Source organism: Leptodactylus fuscus, chromosome 1 (assembly GCF_031893055.1).
Source record: "Leptodactylus fuscus isolate aLepFus1 chromosome 1, aLepFus1.hap2, whole genome shotgun sequence".
Lineage (NCBI taxonomy): Eukaryota > Metazoa > Chordata > Amphibia > Anura > Leptodactylidae > Leptodactylus > Leptodactylus fuscus.
This window is the reverse complement of record NC_134265.1, coordinates 204,205,710-204,230,942: the sequence shown is the minus strand read 5'-3', so window position 1 is coordinate 204,230,942 and position 25,233 is coordinate 204,205,710. Positions and strand designations below refer to the sequence as shown.

At 43.2% G+C, this 25,233-nt stretch overlaps 1 protein-coding gene across 3 annotated transcripts in view; it reads right to left on the bottom strand.

Annotated features, from left to right (window-relative positions):
• KLHL26 (kelch like family member 26) overlaps positions 1 to 24,764 on the bottom strand; it is a 38,172-nt gene extending 13,408 nt beyond the window's left edge. For 2 of the 3 annotated variants that reach the window (XM_075283362.1, XM_075283376.1), the window contains exon 1: positions 24,513 to 24,764. In XM_075283362.1, coding sequence (XP_075139463.1) covers positions 24,513 to 24,559 — 47 coding nt within the window. In that variant the 5' untranslated portion in view covers positions 24,560 to 24,764. Of the gene's footprint in view, positions 1 to 24,331; positions 24,338 to 24,512 lie in introns of those variants that run through there. The other variant, XM_075283369.1, reaches the window with a different exon arrangement.
• Between the last annotated feature and the right edge of the window lie 469 nt (positions 24,765 to 25,233).

Genomic DNA, 25,233 nt, shown 5'->3' with positions numbered 1-25,233 from the left:
GGAATACAGTGACTTCGGCATGTTAGATGCCCCCAGGCATGCTTCCCCTGCTGTCCCAGTTGCATTCCAGAGGTGTTGTCATCATTTCCTGAGGTATCATAGTGGATTTGGTGACCCTCCTGAGTCAAATAGTGGTTTCCCCTGAAACAAAGCTTTTTTCCCCATAGACTATAATGGGATTCGATATTCGTTCGAATATTCGAATATTGAGGGGCTATTCGAAACAAATATTGAATATTTCACTGTTCGCTCATCTCTCGTTATAACTAAAGAGTACATCTGGCCCTGCAAAAAAAAAAATGCCTTATGCATCCCTGTACATGTAAATATAAAACAAATTAAAAGTTGTGAGTGTCAGAATATGACGAGTCCAAGAAATTTTTCTTTTTTTGCACCGATAACCAAGCATTAAAGGGGTTGTCCCATCTCAAGGATCCTATATATACTGGTAGCTTATGTAAATTGAAGCCTTTTCTAAATATATTGCTTTAGAAATTCTGCTTTGTTTGCCTGGTATGTAAATTTATTCCTCCCATTGTTTACACTGCATTGCTATAACCAAGGACCTGGGAAATAGGACAAATGATGTCACTTACTCAGTGCCAGCAGGACAATCCGTTCAGCTAATTACCTAGGACCCCAGAGCAGGGAAGGGGCAGGGTGTGAGGAGCTATTATATGGACTCCATAGATGAGTACTGGGGGGCATTCTTCACCACTCAGCATCATCGCTGGGCGGTAAGGAACGCCCCCTTTCACAGTACAGAGCAATAGACGCTGCCGTGAGGAGGGGCGTTCCTGACTATCAGAAACGTCGTTCTGACACTGAAGAGCTACGGTTACAGCACCGATAGCTCTTCAGCGGGGGCACAGAACGAGAAAGCCGACAGTGCGCTGAATTCAGCGCACTGTCAGCTTTCTAGCGGTTGTCAGGGTCTGAGGTTGCTAGGTGGGGTGGCATAGCCACACAAGTCCAGATTTTTAGTCCAAACAGGTAGAGTTTTATTTTTAACTCCACAAGAAAACAGTGCAGCCACAAAAAAAAAAAAAAAATGCCTGCCCAGCTAGAGTCTAACTACACACATAAATAGGTTACCTCACCTATGATAGCAGATTCAATAGCAAAATTTAATGGTACAAGACAGTTCCCACAGTGTGACCTTCCAGCTGGCCCTGCAGCCCAGCTCTGTCCAAAGTCTTGCTGCTGGAGCTGACCTTTTAAACCTCACTGATGAGGACAATCCACAGCAGCTGACACCCTGCAGAAATATCCACAATGTGTGGACTGGAGGGGGCGTGGAATGACAGGTCCCACTGCCATTCTTAAAAAATCCAGCCCAATACCGAGCATGTAACAAAATGCTCAGCAGACAAAAGCTGTCTGCTGAGAACAAGTCATTCCAGGACTTTCTCTTATCTTGCCCACCTGAGTAGTCTGGGCGAGATGTACACCCCCTCCATTATTTTGCCGCTCATCGGTTTACACGGTGTATTACATCGCATGTGCCTGACAACGTGAGAGATCTTCTTTAATTTTCCAAAGAAACAATACAATAAGAAACAGTGAACTACAGAAAGAAGTTTATAATAGAGTCAGTCTAAGCAGTAACAAGAATACTTAAATGCCTATTAAATACTGAGGAACAATAACCCTGTCATATGTATTGTCTTCTGAGTGGTATATTCAGACAACAGAACATCAAAATGTACTGTTACTATTGTACAATGTTGTCATTTGTCAAACTATACATGTCAAGGACCAAATAGCAAGATGGAGGGTACAAAGAGTTTGCAATTTTTATATTGTCTGTGTTCGTACCGCCGGTTGCCATTACTGTATTTGTCTCTTACATTCAGATGCGACCTTCAAGCACACAATATACCAGTGTAGCGGAGTTTATCTTGACTATTAATGTGTTAGCAACACTGAGACATGCAGTGCTAAATCGACTCATTCAAGTCAAGTTAAACTTTACTACACATATACACACTGTATGAGCTACAGCTCATACCGTTGTAAACCTGGTAAATTACTTTATGTCGAGTACCCTTGACATTCCCCAGGGCCTGCGAGCCCCCCCCCCCACACCTTTATTCACGACCCTCCATTGCTTGTGCCGTCTGACCCACCTCCTCCCTGGTTGTTCTTCCGGTCAGATCATGTAACTGCATTTGAATTTGCAAGCATGTGCAGTTCCACTGCATTCAGAGCGGTACTACAGTAGAACTCAGCATACTGGGCAGTGGTTACATAATGCTCAGTTATTCAAGAAATAACTTGAATCTGACAAAAGTAATAAAAATTATAGGAACAAACATGTAAAACCACAATGTATAGCAATAACGCAAAATGAGGACCAACCATGGGCAGGTCTAATAGCGCAAAAACAACCACACAACGCCCAAAATGGGCCAAAAAAGACAAACATGCACCATGAGCATACAACACCAAACCACACAGAAGGCCAGACATTGCTTTTAAACCATGCTTCAATAGAATTTCTTTAAAATATAAAACTGGCCTGGACAGAAATGATGGTACTCTTAAATTAATATCTTATTGCGCAATCTTTTGAGGCAATCACCTCTCAGCAGGTATTTTGGCCCACTCCTCATTTGAAAACTGCTCTAGCTGCCTCAGATTTGAAGGGTGCCTTTTCCAGACGGCATGTTTCAGCTCCTTCCAAAGATGCTCAGTAGGATTTAGGTCAGGGATCATAGAAGGCCACTTCAGAATAGTCCAATGTTTTCCTCTCAGCCATTCTTGGGTATTTTTAGCTGTGTGTTTTGGGTCATTATCCTGTTTCAAGACCCATGACCTGCGACTTGAGACCAAGCTTTCTGATACTGGGCAGCACATTTCTCTCTAGAATACCTTGATAGTCTTGAGATTTCATTGTACCCTGCACAGATTCAAGACACGCTGTGCCAGATGCAGCAAAGCAGCCCCAGAACATAACAGAGCCCCCTCCATGTTTCACAGTAGGGATAGTGTTTTCAAGATATGTTTCATTTTTCTGTCTGTGAACATACAGCTCATGTGCCTTGCCAAAAAGTTTGATTTTTGTCTCATCTGTCCATAAGACATTCACCCAGAAGCTTTGTGGCTAATCAACATGTAGTTTGGTTATTATTACTTTTGTCTGATTCAAGTTATTTCTGTGACCATTGTGGGTTTTTCTTTCATTAAACGAGGGGTACCAACAATTCTGTCCGCATTTCTATGTGTGTGTATATACACTCACCGGCCACTTTATTAGGTACACCTGTCCAACTGCTCGTTAACACTTAATTTCTAATCAGTCAATCACATGGCGTGCATTTAGGCATGTAGACATGGTCAAGACAATCTCCTGCAGTTCAAACCGAGCATCAGTATGGGGAAGAAAGGTGATTTGAGTGCCTTTGAACGTGGCATGGTTGTTGGTATTTCAGAAACTGCTGATCTACTGGGATTTTCACGCACAACCATCTCTAGGGTTTACAGAGAATGGTCCGAAAAAGAAAAAACATCCAGTGAGCGGCAGTTCTGTGGGCGGAAATGCGTTGTTGATGCCAGAGGTCAGAGGAGAACGGCCAGACTGGTTCGAGCTGATAGAAAGGCAACAGTGACTCAAATAGCCACCCGTTACAACCAAGGTAGCCAGAAGAGCATCTCTGAACGCACAGTACGTCGAACTTTGAGGCAGATGGGCTACAGCAGCAGAAGACCACACCGGGTGCCACTCCTTTCAGCTAAGAACAGGAAACTGAGGCTACAATTTGCACAAGCTCATCGAAATTGGACAATTGAAGATTGGAAAACGTTGCCTGGTCTGATGAGTCTCGATTTCTGCTGCGACATTCGGATGGTAGGGTCAGAATTTGGCGTCAACAACATGAAAGCATGGATCCATCCTTCCTTGTATCAACGGTTCAGGCTGGTGGTGGTGGTGTCATGGTGTGGGGAATATTTTCTTGACACTCTTTGGGCCCCTTGGTACCAATTGAGCATCGTTGCAACGCCAAAGCCTACCTGAGTATTATTGCTGACCATGTCCATCCCTTTATGACCACAATGTACCCAACATCTGATGGCTACTTTCAGCAGCAGGATAATGCGCCATGTCATAAAGCTGGAATCATCTCAGACTGGTTTCTTGAACATGACAATGAGTTCACTGTACTCCAATGGCCTCCACAGTCACCAGATCTCAATCCAATAGAGCATCTTTGGGATGTGGTGGAACGGGAGATTCGCATCATGGATGTGCAGCCGACAAATCTGCGGCAACTGTGTGATGCCATCATGTCAATATGGACCAAAATCTCTGAGGAATGCTTCCAGCACCTTGTTGAATCTATGCCACGAAGAATTGAGGCAGTTCTGAAGGCATAAGGGGGTCCAAACCGTTACTAGCATGGTATACCTAATAAAGTGGCCGGTGAGTGTATATATATATATTATATAATATATATATATACATACACACACACACTATATACACACCCCGTTTCTCTAAAAATAACTCTTAGCTTGATTTTGCAGGGTTTTGGAGTAGGATTGAAATAAAGGCCCTACAGTGCCTCTAGTGATAGGTTATGTCACTAATGTCACAGAAGCGGAAGATATGCATACTGCATCTCTCAATTGTCCAGGACAGGTTCCCCGCTACCTCCCCCCAGAGCAGGGCAAAATCCGGTTACCGACTCCAGAGTCCTTCCTTCCAAGTGCCGCCTGCTGGCCTCTGCTATGGGCTTGGCTAGCTAGGTGACACCCCTGTTTGCTCCTAGACACAGCCACTCCACTACAACTCCTCCTCCTTAGCGTAAAGTAGAGGAGATACAGGGCTCAGTGCCACATAAAGTGTTTAGACAGAGAGAAAGCCAGTAAGTTTGTTATGTATAATATGCCTCACAGTGGCCCCCTGCACAGTAGAATCTGGATTGTGTATGGATTCCACACCTCTTAATCTATGGAGGTGCTGGCTGGCTCCTCCTCTCTGACCTACCCTCCAGCTCCATTACATTTACCTCCTTTCAGTTTTGGATCCAGGATGTCATCACCATCCAGAACTTCCTCTTTGTGACGTGCGCCAGGCGTGCTCACTGAATTGGCATGCTTCCAGCGATGACTTCCTTGGGTCCAGATATCCACAGAAGAAATGGCAAATATAATGGGGCTGGGGGTGGGCTTCTTTCCAGTGATGTTACGGGGTCTGGATATCTACTAGACCATGACCACACTCCATCACCGGAAAGGTAAAAAAATTTAATATATGTAGAACACATGATCTACAAATATTACAGTAAAACTAAGAGAAATTATTAATAAATGCTCTTTACAAAGTTGGAGAGGGGCTTATGTTTAAAATATAGATTTAGCCTGGACAGCCCATTTAAAGTATTGTATGTATCTCAAATTTTTTTAGAGCCCTCAAAACCCAAAAAGGTCTCCTCTTTGAAATGGTTGAAGAGAGTCAACCGCCTCCCTTAAAGAGGACCTTTAATGTCCTCGGGCAAATGCCGTTTTATATACCACCAGAAAGCAGACAATGAGCTGAATAGTCTGTGAGGAACGCCCCTCCTGACAGTAGTCTCCGCATCGCTGTATTGTCAGAGTGGCGTACCTTACCACCCAGCGATGACGCTGAGGATCTCCCCCCCCCCCAGTACTTGTCTATGGTCGAGTACTGTCAGAAGGAGGGGGACTGTCTAACCACTCAGCATCATTGCTGGGCTGTAAGGAACTCCCCCTCTGACAGTATAGCACTACGGACACTACTGTCAGGAGGGGCGTTCCATACAGACTGTCAGGAATGCCCTTCTGACAGTGAAGAGCTACCAGTAACGGCACCAATAGCTATTCCTCCGGGGCACATAACGGGAAAGCCAACAGTGCGCTGAATCCATTATTATAGTAAAAATGGTCCAAGCACACATAAAGATACTCAGTTAAGTTTATTCATTCATGTAACAGGCATTTCCTGTCTTTAGTCTCATTTCATTAGTCCAAGAAAACCCCTTTAAATATATGTCTACACAAGGGATTTCGAGAAAGGAAGGGATTAAGAAATGAATCCACACAGAACTTGTTTAGTTTAATTCACAAGTTTACAATAAATATTAAAATTAAAACTTCAGGGAAATCTTCATAGATTGCAAAAGTCTGCCTCTACTATCTCTAAGAGCAGTCATGGCCACCAAATTACCTTCTGTATACGCTATTCGCTTCCTTGCATGTGCAATTATTGATATTGCTGTTGAGTCTGCCCGTAGGGCAAGTAAGCAGACCCTTCTTGCTACTCATACTGCTGAAGAGATCCAAATAGATCGAAACAGCTGTCCTCGGCTGAGAGACTGACTTGGTAAAATCCCACCTCATTGCAGCAAAGGCCTCTGGGAAGGTCGGGCATGATATTAAAGGGAGATTCCCCTAGTGGGCAGCATGACTGAGGTACTGTCTCCCTTATTTACAGCATAGGAGACAGATCTGCATATTTTTCCCATAATAACTAGTACCCTAGTAGTGTCCCCCTACAGATAATATTACCTGTGTGTGGGGACCATCTGGGACACATGCAGTTTAATACACCGCTAGAAAGCCGACAGAATTCAGCTCACTATTGGCTTTCCTGTTCTGTGCCCCCGCTGAAGAGCTATCAGTGCCGATACCGTAGCTCTTCACTGTCAGAAGGGCGTTTCTAACAGTTAGTCAGGAACACTCTTCCTCACAGCAGCGTCTATAGCGCTGTACTGTGAGAGCGGTCATTGCTTACTGCCCAGCGATGACGCTGAGCGGTGAGGAATGCTCCCCAGTACTCGTCTATGGACGAGTACTATCAGGAGGGGAGGGGGGTGTTCCTCACCACCCTCACAGTACAGTGCTATAGACACTGCTGTGAGGAAGGGCGTTCCTGATTGACTGTCAATAAGGCCCTTCTGACAGTGAAGAGCTACAGTACCGGCACCGATACTATTTCACTGGGAGCACAGAAGGGGAAAGCCGATAGTGCGCTGAATTCAGCACTGTTGGCTTTCTAGCAGTGTATTAAACCTCATATGCCATAGGAGGTGAAAGGTCCTCTTTAAATGCAGCATAGGAGCATCAGTCAACATGTAGTAGCCTACAAATGTTCCTGATGATCAGGTGGCCAGGTACCAAGTGATCCATGGCCTGGTACTGGTCTGCGGCCCAGTCATTGGGGATCTCTGCCTTAAACACCAAGTCAATTTTGTTTTTTGCATATCTGTTTTTTCCTCCCAAATAACATACCAGGCTTGGAATTTCCACTTTGCTATGTAAATTATAGTTTCTTGTTACCATAAGAAACAACAATGCTGTATTACTGATTCCGCCCCGAATCTTTCAGCAGGACGTCAAATCTGTGTGTGTGTGTGGGGGGGTTCAATTAGCATTGAGGGGTAGAGTCTTCCAAGTTGTATAAAAGACAATATATATATATATATATATATATATATATATATATATATATATATATATATATACATACATACACATACACACGTAGTATAGTTCTGATTTCCTTTACCTACCGACTGTCATTAAGTTGTGCAGCTGTGCAGGAGAATTTAAGACCTTACCTTTGACCCAGAGTCAGACGCCTGCTGATCATAATGTTATGAAGTATTTTAGTGATATTCCATAACTATAATGATAAAACTGTATAGTAAAGTTAACAGAAACTTTAGACTCCAAAGGGGAAAAAACAAAAACATTTGTATTCATTTTACAGTGACTGATTCACTTACGACTAAACATAATATGAACAGAGGCTTTTACAGCATTTGTGATTATTTGTGTGGTCTATGGAAACCAGAGATATCAGTTCTCCTAACCATTACACAATAGTGAATACATTTAAAGGGGTATTCCCACGTCGCATACTCACCAGTCTTCACTGCTGTAAAATCTTCTTTCTTCCTGGTTTCTTGAATCATTTGGTGGGCGGGGTTTCACATGCAACCTGTCGTTCAGCTCCGCCCACCCATATTGGACTATGAAGTCCAGGCACCAGCAACTCCATTCTGTGTTACATACAGAGACTGCCTGTCTCTGCCATAATGAACACAATTGAATTAGCTAACCTGATAAATGGGAGAACAGAAGATGTTGCAAGCAGCTCCTCTCCTCTATTTGAGTGCAGGGAGTTAGCCCAGGTGGTATAGACACAGGAATAGCTAGATACACAGGCTCGCTCCCGTGCACTTAGCCCCTCCTTCCTCCCCCCTGAGAGCAGCAGATACATCACTTGACTTTTGAGCAGATAAGTCAAGGGCTGTGTCAACAATGAATTGAATAAAGTTAAGATAAAGATAGTGGACAAACAAAGCAGTTTTGCTGAAGCAATGTATTTAGGAAGTCTTACATCCACATTAACAAGCAGTATAGATAGGATCCTTGTGATGGGACAACCCCTTTAAAGTCACTCAGAAGATGATACAAACTCTAAGAAACCCTTTTATTCTAATGTTCTTCATGGTATAAAAGTATATTTTTACCTTTATGCACGTGGCAGAAACCAACAACATTGCTACTATGAATATGCAATTCTTTTGCAGAACTTTTGCTCAGTTAAGTAGCTAGTTTCATACAAGCTGAAGCTTTTTCAGAAGTATACAATTTTATCTTACCAATAGTAAATGAATATGGCATATATAGTCCAGCCTTCTTCAAGTTATAACAACTGAAAACTTGTACATTGTCAGCAACTAATCTACCCATGATGTACTGCCCAGCGGCTGTGACACTCGCACAATGGTAACTAGTCTGCAGTACATGTCACTGTGTACAGGGTACTCTTAACAGTTCAAGCTGTTTTTGTCCTTTGATAAGGGACAAAAGATTTATTGATATGTTACTGGTTTGAAGATAAGCTATTTTACTTTAGTGCCCCAGCCCTAGGAGTTACCATAGTTATATGGGAATGTTATTAAAAAGGTAAATAAACCACCCCATTACTCAAATAACTGTCTGGCACATTAGTCATAAGGTTTCCGGCAGAAGATGTGAAGAGTTTGGTAGGATCAACAGTAGAAGAGAAATGTTCTCCTGCTTACTCATATGTATTTCTTTACAATTCCCCAAACAATAATAACAATTACTAATTATTATAAATTAAGATCCCAGGTTAGTGGGTTACATTTTTTTTTTCTAAGACATGACCTTCTGGCAACTAATGAAAAAAAAAAAAAAAATAGTTACCCAGTGATGCCACTTGTGGCTTAAGGGTGTTCCATTTAAGACATTTTTCAATGTCAGATTGGAGGAAGTCCAAATCTGAGATAGATTTGGAGGATCAATATCTAGAATATCTTGTTTATAACAGGACATGAAGGTTTTCCATACTTTACCATAAACTGTACTTTTAACTGCTTTTCTGTTTGCTTGTAAGGTTTTTATAGCTGGGACAGACAATCCTCTAGATCAGGGGTGCCCAATACGTCGATCGCGATCTACTGGTAGATCGCAAAGGATGTATGGGTCGATGCCGGGATCTCCGGTGTCTGTTTGTTCATAGTGCAGGCTGAGAGTCATCTCCGGACACTGGCAGGCAGGGCCACTGCCGCAGCCCCAGTCTGCCAGTGTCCAGACATAACTCTCAGCCTGCGCTGTGAAGAAGCAGACAGCAGGGATGCTTGGGCGGCCACAGAACGCCGCTGTCTCCTGCTCTCACGAACTGCCCGGTCCCGCCCACATGCCCGCCCCCGCCCACAAGCCCGCCTGGTTCCACCCAGGCCCCGCCCTAGTAGATCTTTTGCCTTGGTCAGCTAATAAAGTAGCTGACACGCTGAAAAAGTGTGAGCACCCCTGCTCTAGATCTTAAGATGGAGATTTCAGAAACCAGGCCGACAAATGGAGTCTCTGAGCGTTTCCATGAAGAAGAGGACCCTGAAATCTGATATGAAAGAGCTAGGACTCTCAAGAGTTCTGTTATTTTCAGACTGGATACTGAACCAGGCCTTTTTTGGCCTTAGGGGAGCTATTAACATCACTTTTGTTCTTTCTCTTCTATAATGATGTTGAGGGAAAGGTGTAAGCAAAAGTGAAATCACATTCATGGGCTTGTGCTTCAACTTCTATGCAGGCTTCCCTCGGTTTAGAGAGAAGAAGTGGCTGGTCTTTGCATTGTGCTAATTTGCAAATACAGTACATCCACTTCTGGGATCTGCCAAATCTGAGAAATTTGATGGTAAAGCTCCTGGTTTAGTCATTTGGGTAAGCACTGTCCTGCTTAGGAAATCTGCCTGTATGTTTGTTTTCAGATCTCTTGAGGTGAAGAGCAAAAAAGACTAGCTGTTTCTCCGCCCATGAGAATATTTGATTTGACAGAATCTGTAGATTTTTCCACTTTGTACCCCCTTGGTGATTAACAGGTGTCACACCTGTGACGTTGTCTGTCAGAAGTCTTCGGGTCTATTCACACGGAGGAAAATGGCGCTTTTTTTTTTCCAGCGCTGAAAATTCAGCGCCATTTTCCTCTGTGTGAATGGACCCTAAAATGAGCTTCCTCTATTAATCCCTTCCCACTGCAACCAGTTTTTGACTTTGATACAGCTCGGTTTTTCAAATCTGACATGTCTCACTTCATGCCGTAATGATTTTAGAACACTAAGGCTAAGGCCCCAGTCTGCTGCTAAAAAGTGTTGTGGAAGAAACGCATCTCAGTTTTTCCTGTAGTACTTCATTTATACCTATAGGGAAACTGCCAGCATTTCTATAGGTAAAATTGACATGCCATGACCGTTTTGGAAATCACAGTATTCCCACTATGCATATTTTTCTGCAATGTGGGGCCCCCCTGCCTAACTCACCAAAGTGATATTGAGGCTATTGTAAGCCAATGGCTGGTCAGGTAATGGAGGAGGTGTACATCTCACCCAGACTACTAAGGTGGGCGAGATGAGAAAATCCTAGAAAGAACGTTTCTCAGCAGATAACTATTGTCTGCTGCGGGTTATTTCAAAGTTCCGGTTACTGGGCTGGATTTTTAGGAATGGCAGGGTAGGCTGATAGTGGGACCTGTCATTCCACCCCCCTCCAGTCCACACTTTGGGGATTTTCCAGCAGCGACTCAGCTGCAGAGAGTCTGCTCATCAAGGGAGGCTTAAGAAGTCATCTCCAGCAGCAGACTTTGGGGCAGAGCTTGGCTGGAGAGCCAACAGAGGTCATATTTTTGGAGTTGTGTCCTGAATGATTCTACTGGCTTTTGGATTTCTGTTATTCTAGGTGAGGTAACCTATTCTATGTTTAGTTAGAGCCTAGCTGGGCAGGTATTTATTTTTGTATTGTGTCCTTTTGTTGCTGCACTACCTTTTTGAGTGAAAATAAACTCTACATTTGTTTTGGACTAAAGAAACTGGACTTTTGTGTCTATGCCACCCCACCTAGCAACCCCAGACCCTGACACTATATATTCGTGACATATTGCCTATCGACTTATTGATAAATTTTGGTTGATGTGTTTATTTATGAAAAAATTAAAAATTAGGTGGAAATTTTGAAAAATATGCAACTTAAAAAGTATGAAATGATCCGCTTTTCATACAGATAGTTATACCACATAAATCTAATTTGTCATTTCTCTGCTTTGGCATTAAACTTTAATCAATCTTTCATTTTTAAAGCTTACAAGTCAAACAGCAATTTTTTAAAATTTCAAGAACATTTCCAAAAACCCATTATTCAAGGGACTGAAAAAGCCCTGTAAATTACCTCATTTTCAAAAAGCACCACTTAGCAACACGTGACATACCATTACATCCTGGGCGCTTAGTGCAAATGGATGTAATAGTATGTCACTGGTCGATGCTGCCCGCACTATTTGAGGCGGCAGCGGTGTTAGCTGTAACTTATAGCTAACAACCACTCAATTATCCTGATTAGCTCTGATCAGGGGTTTTAACCCCTTGGATGTTGAGGTCAAACATGACCGTGGCATCTAAAGGGTTCTGTGATATCTGATCACCTGGAGGCGCTGCACAGAAAGGGTCACAGCAGACTCTACCTGCTCAGGAGGCTGAGGGCCTTTGGAGTCCAGGGGACACTTCTTAGGGCCTTCTTCAACTCTGTGGTTGTTTCAGCCATCTTTTTCGGTGTGGCCTGCTGGGGGAGAAGTATATCAACCAGGGACAGAAATAGACTTGACAGGCTGATCAGGAGGGCCAGCTCTGTCCTGGGGAGCCCCTTGGACCCAGTACAGGTGGTGGGTGACAGAAGGATACTGTCTGTGGTGACCTCCATGCGGGAGAATAAATCCCACCCCATGTATGGGACCCTGATGGGACTTGGCAGCACTGTAAGTGACCATCTGCTTCACCCCAAGTGTGAGAAGGAGCGCTATCGCAGGTCCTTCCTTCCAACCGCGACCAGGCTGTATAATCTACATCAAACCAAGCGTAGATCATTCCGCGCAGAGAACTAATGATTATGACGATAGTCTATGAGGTCTTCCTCTTTCTCTTCCGTTTTTCCTTAGCTGCTATGGACTCCTAGTATATCTTCTCTTCTCAGCATATGTGTGTCTACGTCTGTATTATATTACTGTATATTATCCTGTACCTGTATTACTAAACTGCTGTAACATGCTGAAATTTACCCAATGTGGGACTATTAAAGGATTATCTTATCTTATATAAACGATCCCCTCGGCACCCCTCCCGCAGTGAGATCGAGGGACGCCTGGAACCCTCGCTACCTGATTGATCCTGCTGGGACCTCAGGAAATTCCCCAAAAATTCCCTTTTCCTATATAAAAGACCCCAAAAACTAAAAGCTAATAAAAAAACAATACATTTTTGGTATTGCCGCATCCCTATCCGCATCAACAAACTGTTCAATAAAACTAAAACAATATTTCACATACACGCTGAACGTCGGAAAAAACCCCAAAACGCCAGAAGTAATAATTTTTGCCCATTTCACGTTTAAAAAGTGATTTTAAAAAAGTCCAATGAAAAACACAGGTTGTCCCACAAAAAAAAAAAAGAGTTACAAATCTCAGAAGGCGGTGATGTGTAAAGCATAAATATACAGTCCTATGAAAAAGTTTGGGCACCCCTATTAATCTTAATCATTTTTTGTTCTAAATATTTTGGTGTTTGCAACAGCCATTTCAGTTTGATATATCTAATAACTGATGGACACAGTAATATTTCAGGATTGAAATGAGGTTTATTGTACTAACAGAAAATGTGCAATATGCATTAAACCAAAATTTGACCGGTGCAAAAGTATGGGCACCCTTATCATTTTATTGATTTGAATTCCCCTAACTACTTTTTACTGACTTACTGAAGCACAAAATTGGTTTTGTAACCTCAGTGAGCTTTGAACTTCATAGCCAGATGTATCCAATCATAAGAAAAGGTATTTAAGGTGGCCAATTGCAAGTTGATCTCCTATTTGAATCTCCTCTGAAGAGTGGCATCATGGGCTACTCAAAACAACTCTCAAATGATCTGAAAACAAAGATTGTTCAACATAGTTGTTCAGGGGAAGGATACAAAAAGTTGTCTCAGAGATTTAACCTGTCAGTTTCCACTGTGAGGAACATAGTAAGGAAATGGAAGACCACAGGGACAGTTCTTGTTAAGCCCAGAAGTGGCAGGCCAAGAAAAATATCAGAAAGGCAGAGAAGAAGAATGGTGAGAACAGTCAAGGACAATCCACAGACCACCTCCAAAGAGCTGCAGATTCATCTTGCTGCAGATGGTGTCACTGTGCATCGGTCAACTATACAGCGCACTTTGCACAAATAGAAGCTGTATGGGAGAGTGATGAGAAAGAAGCCGTTTCTGCACGTACGCCACAAATAGAGTTGCCTGAGGTATGAAAAAGCACATTTGGACAAGGCAGCTTCATTTTGGAAACAAAAATTGAGTTGTTTGGTTATAAAAAAAGGCGTTATGCATGGCGTCCAAAAAGAAACAGCATTCCAAGAAAAACACATGCTACCCACTGTAAAATTTGGTGGAGGTTCCATCATGCTTTGGGGCTGTGTGGCCAATGCCGGCATCGGGAATCTTGTTAAAGTTGAGAGTCGCATGGATTCCACTCAGTATCAGCAGATTCTTGAGAATAATGTTCAAGAATCAGTGACGAAGTTGAAGTTACGCCGGGGATGGATATTTCAGCAAGACAATGATCCAAAACACCGCTCCAAATCCTCAGGCATTCATGCAGAGGAACAATTACAATGTTCTGGAATGGCCATCCCAGTCCCCAGACCTGAATATCATTGAACATCTGTGGGATGATTTGAAGCGGGCTGTCCATGCTCGGCGACCATCTAACTTAACTGAACTTGAATTGTTTGTCCAAAATACCTTTATCCAGGAACTGATTAAAAGCTACAGGAAGCGACTAGAGGCTGTTATCTTTGCAAAAGGAGGATCTACTAAATATTAATGTCACTTTTCTGTTGAGGTGCCCATACTTTTGCACCGGTCAAATTTTGGTTTAATGCATATTGCACATTTTCTGTTGTACAATAAACCTCATTTCAATCCTGAAATATTACTGTGTCCATCAGTTATTAGATATATCAAACTGAAATGGCTGTTATAAACACCAAAATATTTAGAACTAAAAATGATTAAGATTAATAGGGGTGCCCAAACTTTTTCATAGGACTGTATATATATATATATATATATATATATATATATATATGGTATCGTCATAATTGTACCGATGCGCTGAATAAAGGTAACATGTTACCTATGCTGTACACTGCACTGCAAAATAAAATTAAAAGGTAAAAAGCTTTGCAAGAATTGCTAGGTTTTTTTTTTTTTAATCCACCAAGAAAGAGTTAATAAAATGTAGTTTTTATAGGAACCCAAAGTTGGTGTCATTATGGCCACATCACCAGAAAAAAAAAAAAAAATTGCTTGTACAATTTAACCACTTCCGGACCGCCCATAGACTATATACGTCCGGGAAGTGGTTGCCTAGTTCTGACAGGACGTACCTGTACGTCCATCAGAACACAGCAGCTGCACGGAGATCGTGTAGCTGCTTTCACTAGGAGCCGGCTGTAACTTCAGCCGGGACTCCCAGAGAGATAGCAGGGAAGATTTATTACCTTCTCTGCTATCTCGATCGCTGTGTATACAGCAGGTCCCCTAAAATGCAGGTATAGCAGAAAACACCAAAGCATAATCCCATTTTAGAAGCACAGCTGTTTCATAGATTTTATTAACATTGGGCAGTGAAAATTAAAAATGATATTTTTTTGCAAAAAAATGTTGCTTTAGCCAAAAAAGTCAAAGAAGAAAATGTATCCAACAATTTGTTACATAATTTCTCCAGACTACGGAAATACCTCACGTGTAGGAAAGCTATTTTGGCACAAGTCAGGGCTTTTGGAGGGCAGAATCATTTTCAGATGCCATGATACATTTGCCCGCAAGGTGCTAAGAGAGTACCAAGAAGTGACTTCTTTTTGGAAACTGCACCCTTCAAAGGGTATAGTGATCATTTTGACCCAAGAGATTCTTTCCAAAGAGAAATACTCCCCTTAAAGGAATGCATAAAGGGCATAAACATTTTTACACCACAAGTATTGCATTATTACAATTTCCAGAAATAAATGCACAGTGAAAAGTTAAAGTTGCAATTTTTCCAGAGATACACCATTTCAGTACCCAATATTTTTCACCCAGCTTTTAACAATAGAAAACACACTCCAAAAACTTAATTGGGTTATCCTTGGCACAATAGCTAGTGAAGCTGGACTCAACACATTCTGCACTGACATGATGTATTCCTGGAAAAATTGTCATTTCACTGTGTGCAGCTGATGGTGTATTACTTTCTGGAGAATAAATTAATGCAACACTTGGGGTGTAAAAATGCTCAATGTACCCTGGGATAAATTCCTTGAGTGGTGTAGTTTCCAAAATGGGGTCACATTTCAGGGCATTCCACTTTTACTGGCATTTCAATAATTCTGCAAAATTGGCATGATGTCCAAAACCAAACAGTCTTCAAAACCCAAATAACGCTGCTTCTTTTCTGCTCCCTGCTGTGAGCCAAAACAGCAGTTTATATCCTCATATGATAGTTAAGTGGGGTATTCTGGGTACAATGTCATATGTGGCATAAACTGCTGTTTGGACACATAGCAGATCACAGACGAGAAGCACTCTTTGGATTTCAGAGTGCAAATTTAGATGGTTTTGTTTTTGGACGCCATGCTATTATTGAGGTGCCACTATAGATGAATCTACAAGAAAGTGAAAAATGCACTCCTAAAAGTATTTATGAAGTGGTGTAGTGAGCGTTAGTTTCCCAGAAGTGAATATGTACGCTGTGCAGAGTACATCGGGTATAGCACATCCCATGCTATTTTCCCCACTAGATCCAATGACAAGGGTGGGTGGTGGTGGTGGGGACAGTGCTGGTGTCTTTTCCCTCATAAGCTCTAAGTGTGGGGTTTACACGGATATGCACTTGCACAGGGTATATATTTCCTTCTTTCCTCAGCCAGTTTTGTGCTAATGATTTGGTGATTTTTTTTTTTTTTCTTCACAAAACACCAGCTCTGACTACGGTGTTACGCTGGGTTCACACCAGTGCTTGATTTCAAATTTCAGGTTTCCGTCTTCTGCAAACAGAAGATGGAAACTTATCAGACCGTGTCCGACCGTGAGCATTTTGTGCTCTACGCGGCGAAACCGTCTTTTTTAACCAGACACAAGGTCCTGCATGTCCGACTCTGGTTAAAAAAAAACCAAACGGTTTTGCCATGGAGAGCACAAAACGCTCACCAGTGCTCACAGCCGGACACTTTTCAAACCCTTTCAAATGAAGGGGTTTGAAAAATGACTGCAGGTTTCCGTCTCCTGTCCAGTTTCGGGCAGGAAACGGAAACCTGCATAACGGAGACCCGGGGCGCAGATGTGAATAAGCCCTTAGAGAAAAGTGTCATCCATATATAATAGCTAGGCATGCTGCGCGCACACAGTTGTTGAAAGTCCTTCCTCGCTCTATTACGGTGGAAGTCGGTAAGGGGGTTAAGAAATTTGAACATTTAGGCTAAAGCCCCACGGGCCGTAATCGCAGCGCTAAAGCGCTGCGGAAAGAACCACGGTGTGAAAGCACTGCGGTTCTTTCTGCAGCACTTTCAACAGAAAGTTCACGGAGTTTTCCTCTGCGGACTTTTTCTTAACATTATATCTATGGGAAAGCCACCGGCGTCTCCACTGCGGGCAAATTGCAGCATTTACGTCCCGTGGGGCCCGGGCCTTATATAGATTGCACAATTGCTCTGATCTACAGAAAGTTTTAGGGAGTATTTTCTCTGACTTGGAGACCAAAGTTCCACTTTGGGATAGAATTTCTTCCCAGCTCCTCTTGCTGGCATCTGTAGTAATTATAGCAGTGATTTTCAACCAGTGTGCCGCGGCACACTAGTGTGCCGCGGCACACTAGTGTGCCGTGACACATGGTCGGGTGTGCCGCGGGGAAAGTTCCCCAGACGCGTGCTAAGATTGGCACGGGAGACCTATTTTGCTGGCACAGCAGCCAGTGCCCTTGTAAATGTAGACGGAGCGTCCCTTCACTGCTCTGCTAGCTAGAGCTGAGGTGTAGGACACGCCCCCTTCTCTCCCTGCCCACCAATCAGAGGTGAGCCTCTCACTGCACAGGATAAGGGACCTGCTGCTACACGTGAGGAGCTCCTGCCGTCTGCAGCCCTGAATAGGAGAGGAGGAGAGGAAGCTGAACAAAGTGAAAGTAAAAGAAAACACCAGGTTAGTAACTATTCTTATGAATGTCAGGCATTTGGGGTTATTACTTTAGTTTTAGTAACTCCATGTGCCTCACATTAATAGCAATTAACCCCATCATGTCCCTCATATTAACTCCTGTGTGGCTCACATAAGAGTTAATAACATGTGTGACATATGGGGGTACTATATAATGAAGATATTTACTTAATTATCACCTCCATATGTCTCACATATCAGTATCCCTTATGTAAAGCACACAGGGGGTTAATGTGAGGGACATGATGGGGTTCACTGCTATTAATATGAGGCATATTGAGTTGTAACCTGTAATATACATGACCAGACTTTTTATAAACAACTGTGGATAAAAGTACAGACCTATACATTTCTAAGGACCCATATATACAGCCATTCTTTTTGTGGCTGTGTATCTGGGCCAAATTGAAGAGCTGAAAATTATAGAGCAGGTCCTATATCTGTCCTATACCTACCCTATATCTGTCCTATATATACCCTATATCTGTCCTATACCTACCCTATATCTGTCCTATACCTACCCTATATCTGTCCTATACATACCCTATATCTGTCTGCATTTGTGGCCCTGTCAATTAATTTTTAATGTTTATATCAGTGAAAACCACATGCGTGCCACTTGTATGCAGAAGGCGTAAGGCTGAGGCCCCACGTTGCATAAACGCAGCGTTTTTGTTGCAGATTTTGCGGCAGTTTATTTCAACCAAAGAATCAACCATTTAGAATCTATATTATTAACTATATGTATAATATGTACTGTTTTAGTGTCATTTTGTGCCATTTTGGTTGGTGGTGTGCCCCGGGATTTTTTAAGTGTAAAAAGTGTGCCGCGGCTCAAAAAAGGTTGAAAATCACTGAATTAGAGTTATGCCAGGGATGCCTCACAACCCCTTGATCCAAATTCCTCCTTACTATCCACCAATCTAGGGATTTTTTTTACTAGCTGTGTTAAACAAATGTTCCTGTCCAGAGACAGAGATTTGGTCTTTTTGGTGTTGGATGGAAAACCATAAAAACAAATGACAAGATTGATGTATGGGAATATGGTAGTATGCATCGTGCAAATCAACTGTGGTCTTAAACACATCTGCTGTCAAGAGGGGTATAGTTGATTTCATTAAGTCCATTTTGAAATGCTGTTATGTCACAAACTTCTTCAAACCTTTTATCAGTTTTATTATTATTCTGCATGACCCTTTTTTTTTTGTAATAAACGTGAATAATGAAAGTTCCAGCCTTCTGAAGGAGGGTAATAAAGACTAATTTTTAGAAGTTTCTGGAACTCGCCCATTTGTGATCGGATGTTGAGATCCAGGGTGTTATTGGTCTTTTCTTCTAACAGTCCAAGCAGAGGGAAAGGCTGACCATTCTGGAATGCACTTGTTACTATCTGGCCACAGTCACTACTCAGATCATAGACTGGCACCACTCCGCCAAATCTAAAGTCTGGGTTGTTATGGAAAGGACACTATGCTGCATCCTTCTCGTGGCTTCAAAAATACCATTGGACAGACATAGCAATTCATTAGCTTCCATATGTTATGTGATAGGTCCTGAGCACTTGCAAAACCTAACAGTATTGTTAATTGCTTATTCACGAACGATGGTCCGCTGACACGAGCAACCCAGACTTCCTCACAGCCACAGCCCTTCGTTCCCTACGATTCCACAAAGTCTCCTCTAATGATGCCATCCCTGTAGAGTCCAGGACTTTACTCACACAATCGCAATATACACAGCTCCATAATCTCTACAGTTCCCTTTGTGTGTTTTCCTACCTCACCCTACCCTTATCTCCATTTGAACGTCTCTGTACATCTTCCTCCCCGCACACCATCTCTTAAAGAGGACCGTTCATGGATTTGGGCACATGTGGTGTTATATACCGGTGGAAAACGGTCAGTGCGCTGAATTCAGCGCACTGTCGACTTTCCCGATCTGTGCCCCAGGTGAAGAGCTATCGATACTGGTACTGTAGCTCTTCATCGTCAGAAGGGCGTTTCTGACACTCTGTCAGGAACATCTTTCTGCACAGCAGCGCCTATAGCGCTGTGCTGTGTGAGCGGGGAGGAACGCCTCCTCCCTCCCTCTGCTCACAGTACTTGTCCATAGACCAGTATTATCAGGAGGGGAGGGGAGCGTTCCTCCTCGCTCACACAGCACAGCGCTATAGGCGCTGCTGTGCAGAAGGACGTTCCTGACAGAGTGTCAGAAACGCCCTTCTGACGATGAAAAGCTACGGTAGCGATAGCTCTTCACCTGGGGCACAGAACGGGAAAGCTGACAGTGCGCTGAATTCAGCGCACTGTCAGCTTTCCAGCGGTATATAACACCGCATGTGTCCAAATCCATGAAAGGTCCTGTTTAAGTTTATAGTCTGTTCACAGAGACAGAGACTACTCAGAGTTTACTGCCAGCTGGGAACGTGAGTTAGGGACAACCTTTTCGCCAGATATGTGTCATTTCGTCTTTCAATCCTGCCGTAAATTCTCCATCTCCTGCAAAGCACAGGAAGAAAACTATAAAATGTTATCTCGATGGTACAGAGTCCCTTCTGTGTTACACAAGAGCTCCCCCCCACTTCAGATCATTGTTGGCGATGCCACAGGGAATGAGGTACAATGACACGTCTGGAGGAGTTGCTCCTTACTGCGCCTCTTCTAGACTAAAGTCTGTGGCATCATCAAAACAGTCACAGGAGTCGAACTTGAGTACAACCCAATTCCTCTCCTTCTCTCCAAGTTCCTCCAATAAATTTGACAAATACTTATGCAATCCTAGGATTCTTCCTAATAGCAGCTAGTCATTCCCAGGTTATGGAAAAGCCCATCCATACTGAATTGGCTACAGGAAGTTCTCCACATCAGCTGCATGGAGAACCTCAAACACGACGATAGCGCACACCCGAAAGTGTGGCTCCTGTGGAACTGTACTACTACTCAGTCGCCTTCCAATCTCCTCCTCCTCAGCCGTCTTCACAATGACACTTTATATCTCATTCACACTTTTCCTCCCCTCCCCATGGTTTCTTTGAATCCCTCTTTTTGACCTCAGTGCTCCCCTCTCCCTAGAGCAGGGGTAGGGAAACTTCGGCTCTCCAGCTGTTGCAAAACTACAACTCCCAGCATGCATACTTGCTCTGCTGTTCTTGGAACTCCCATGGAAGTGAATGGAGCATTTTGGTAGTTGTAGTTTCACAGTAGCTGGAGAGCCAAGGTTTCCTACCCCTGCCGTAGAGGATGCTGTATTTTTCATGTTACTGTTATTGAACAGGTCTGCTGCGCCAGAGCCATACGCTTCTTTGTCTCGCCCCAATACTGTTTGTACTACTTGTTTTGTTCCCCCTCTAATTCCTTACCCATATCTCTCCCCATATGTCTCTTTTACCAGTTTTATTTTACCAAACCTTGTTCTATACTTTATTGAAAACAAATTAATATTTTAATATAAACTACTGTATTTACTCGAGTATAAGCCAACCCAAATATAAGCCGAGACCCCTAATTTTACCACAAAAAACTGGGAAAACTTATTGACTAGAGTATAAGCCGAGGGGGGGAAATCCACCATTGCAGATAAAAAGTCTGGTCATTTGCACTGCAGCTTAGTAACTCCATGGGGATCATAGTAATAGCAGTTAACCCTTTGATGACATCACAGTCACGTGACTTCATGACAAGCCAATCACAGAGCAGTAGCACTAAAGGACCTCCCCGTTTTCTGTGCTCTGTGTTCCCTGACTCGTGTATAAGCCGAGGAGAGCTTTTTCAGCATGAAAAATGTGCTGAAAAAGATGGCTTATACTCGAGTATATATGGTATATGAGGCACCAAAATAAACAGCACTTATTGCTTGGGAACAAGTGGGGGCTAGAGAAAAAACTCCTGCTGTGCTAAAATCAGTGGATTAGCGCTGGCCCCGAGTGTGCCTCATCATAAATGTAGTTCACCTTTCGCCAGTAGAGGGGGGCACTGGCACTGAAAAATGCCAGTATTCATAAATCTCTCCCACTGTTTTTTAATGGTGCCATATAAAAGTTTTATTTTTTCATTGTTTGTTAAAACTGACTGTCAAAAAATAAATTTTATTTTTATATGTTTTAACAGATCGGTCAAAAGACTCAAGTCTATGAAGAATCCATCAAATTGGCTACACCACATATGCAAAACAGACATTGAATTCATTATGTAAGCCGATGGCTGGTCAGGTAATGGAGGGGGTGTATATCTCACCCAGACTACTAAGGTGGGTGAGATGAGTAAACTCCAGGAATGTTTGTTCTCAGCAGATACTTTCGTCTACTGAGCATTTTGGTAAATGATCAGTATTGGGCTGGATTTTTAGGAATGACAGGTAGGTTGGTAGTGGGACCTGTCATTCCCCCCCCCCCCCTCCAGTAAACACTTTGGGGATGTTCCGGCAGTGACTCAGCTGCAGAGAGTCTCCTCGTCAAGGAGGCTTAAGAAGTCAGCTCCAGCAGCAACACTTTGGCAGAGTTTGGCTGGAGAGCCAACAGAGAGGTCATATTTTTGGAGCTGTGTCCTGAATCATTCTACTGGCTTTTGGATTTCTGTTATTCTAGGTGAGGTAACCTATTCTATGTTTAGTTAGAGCCTAGCCGGGCAGGTATTTATTTTTTGTATTGTGTCCTTTTGTTGTTGCACTACCTTTTTGAGTGAAAATAAAACTCTACCTTTGTTTTGGACTAAAAGACACTGGACTTGTATGTCTATGCCACCCCACCCAGCAACCCCAGACCCTGACAATTATTTTATGGCAGTGTTTTTACAATGTGCATGTAAATCTAAGGCCTGGTTCATATCTGCATTTGGTATTCCATCAGGGAGTCCGCTTGGGGAGCTCCCGAACAGAATACTGAACGCATTGACAAGTGGTGAGCTTGGGAAAGCACACGGACCCTATAAACTATAATGGGGTCCGTGTGTTTTCTGCATGCTGTCCGCACAAGTCATGCAGAGAGAAAAGTACTTCATGTACGCCGTGTGCTTTCATTCCACACCGCTTGTCAATGCATTCGGGGGTCCCCAAGCGGTCTCCCCGTACGGAATACCAAATGCAGATGTGACCCAGGCCTAAGACGACCTGATGGGAATCTGTTGACTGCTACAAGTACAGCAGCAGAGCTATTAATCTGCAATAGGCTCTGGTGAAAGGGCAACGTGCAACATATTTACACTGTGTTCTCTTGAGTTTGCTGCTTTATACTTATAAGTAGCTTTACATGAAGGAATTTGGATCTGATCTTGAAGTGGGTGCTGCTTCAAAGTCAGTTCCAAAGTTCCGCTTACTCCCATTCATTTCAAAGTGAAGTAGAAGCAGATTTTTTTTTTTTCAGTCTCTCCTACAAAGTTATAAATGGGGTTGTGGGGGACTGAGGTGTATAAATAATAAGGCTTAACCCATGCAGGGAATGCACTGGTAAGCTTTATTTTTTTAGGAGGGTGTTTCAATCTAAAATGCACTGAAATAAAATGTGTTTAAAACACCAACATTAATGAATAACCCCCTACACTCTCTAAGGCTGAGGCCCCACATTGTGAAAATGCAGCTTCTTTTGTTGCAGATTTTGCTGTGGGTTTTTTTTTTTTTGAGCCAAACCTAGGAAAGGCTACAAAAGGAATGGGAGATCTATAGGAAGTTCTCATACTTTTACCTTCTACTCAATCCGCTCCTGGCTTTGGCTCAAAAAAAAAAAAAAAAGCAGCAAAATCTGCAACAAAAAAAACTGCGTTTCTGCAACATGGGGCCTCAGGCTAAGAGTGAATTTACCTGTACAGAAATTTATCATGGATAAATATGCTGAATATATGAATATATTACACGAGGATTGTGATGCAGAATATATTTCATCTCCTGCATTGCAAAGAAAGAAGCTGGTAGCAATTCTATGGCTAATGCGGACAGAAATCTGCAAGTCAGGCTGCATTCACATAATGTTATGGCCATCTGTTTAGCAGATCTGCTACAAAACAAATGCCCAGAGAAGAGCGGCAACTTACATAGAAGTCAATACCCCCCCCCCCCCCTTATCTGTTGCTTTTTAAACTTTGCTAGATATATATATATATATATATATATATATATATATATATATATATATAGATGCCCTTCCTTTGCCATCTGCTTGCATCAGTTTGTAGAGGATCCGCTGACAGATGGCCACAACGTGATGTGAATTCAGCCTAAGCCATGCAGAGTTTGCAGCAGGTTTGTTGTGACGTAAAATTACCGGTATGAGGGAGGCCATCCTGAAACAATAGCACGTACACACAAGTTCCAGTGCGCTGGAGTCAGAGTGCCTCACACAGGGCAGAATACACCAGGTGGATGGTTCCCTTTAAGCCCACAGCACACTACAGAATACAGGGCATGAGAAGTGATGGCTGGCTGATATACTTCTAGAGCTGTATAGAAATGCACTCCCATAACCTACACCGACCTGCATGATGCACATAGGTTTTATGATGAGGGGACACTCGCGGGTGTGAGGTTACAGTTAGAGGCGGTGTTATCCCACACCCCCCTGTGCGGCCTACCTCTCATACAACATCCCCGGACTTTCTTACAGCAGCTTCCCGCCTGCGCCCGGCTATTGTCCGTGCTTGCACTGCCTCCCCGTACACTGACCCGAGAGAAAGGAGCCGCCGAGGTTTAATAATTGTGACTGAGCGAGGGAGACAAGCGGACGTGACCGCCATGTCCGCGGAGTCTGCTCACCTGCTCTGCCCCAGCGAGATGAACTCTCCTCCGCCGGACTCCGCCATGTTGCTAGGGCAGGCTCAGGTGGAGAAGCATATTAAAGGGACAGCTGCAAGTCAGAACACGGAGTCTAGCAAAAACTCGGTTTATCGCATATAGTATCACACTGGTACTGACTGGCAGCAAGTTCACGGGGACCCGTCATGTCAGCTGCGCTGTCAACCTGTGAGCTCGGAGCCGCGTGTAGTAAACAACATGAGGGACGCTATCTTCTGTTCTGCCATGTTTGTTTACAGATAAAGTCCTGCCTGCGCGACTAAACGTAACCAAGCATGACGGAACATAGCATCAGTCACGTTCCTCTAGATTCACACCTGTGTTCTTGCTTCCCTTCTTCAGAGTCCGTTTGGGGACTCGAGAAAACAAAAACCCAATCTGCTTAAAGGAGTTGTCCCATCACAAGGCTCCTATCTATACTGTTTGCTAGTGTGAATGTAAGACTTTTCCTAAATACATTGCTTCAGCTAAACTGCTTTGTTTGTCCACTATCTTACTTTATTCATTTTTTTGGGACACGTCCCTTGACTTATCTGGTCAAAAGTCAAGTGATGTATCTGCTGCTCTCAGCGGGGAGGGAGGAGGGGCTAAGTGCACGGGAGCGAGCCTGGAGGGGGGGGGGGGTAGTTTACACTTTGGGGGAAGGGGCCGCCAATACAGACCCGACATCCGCTGTAATAGA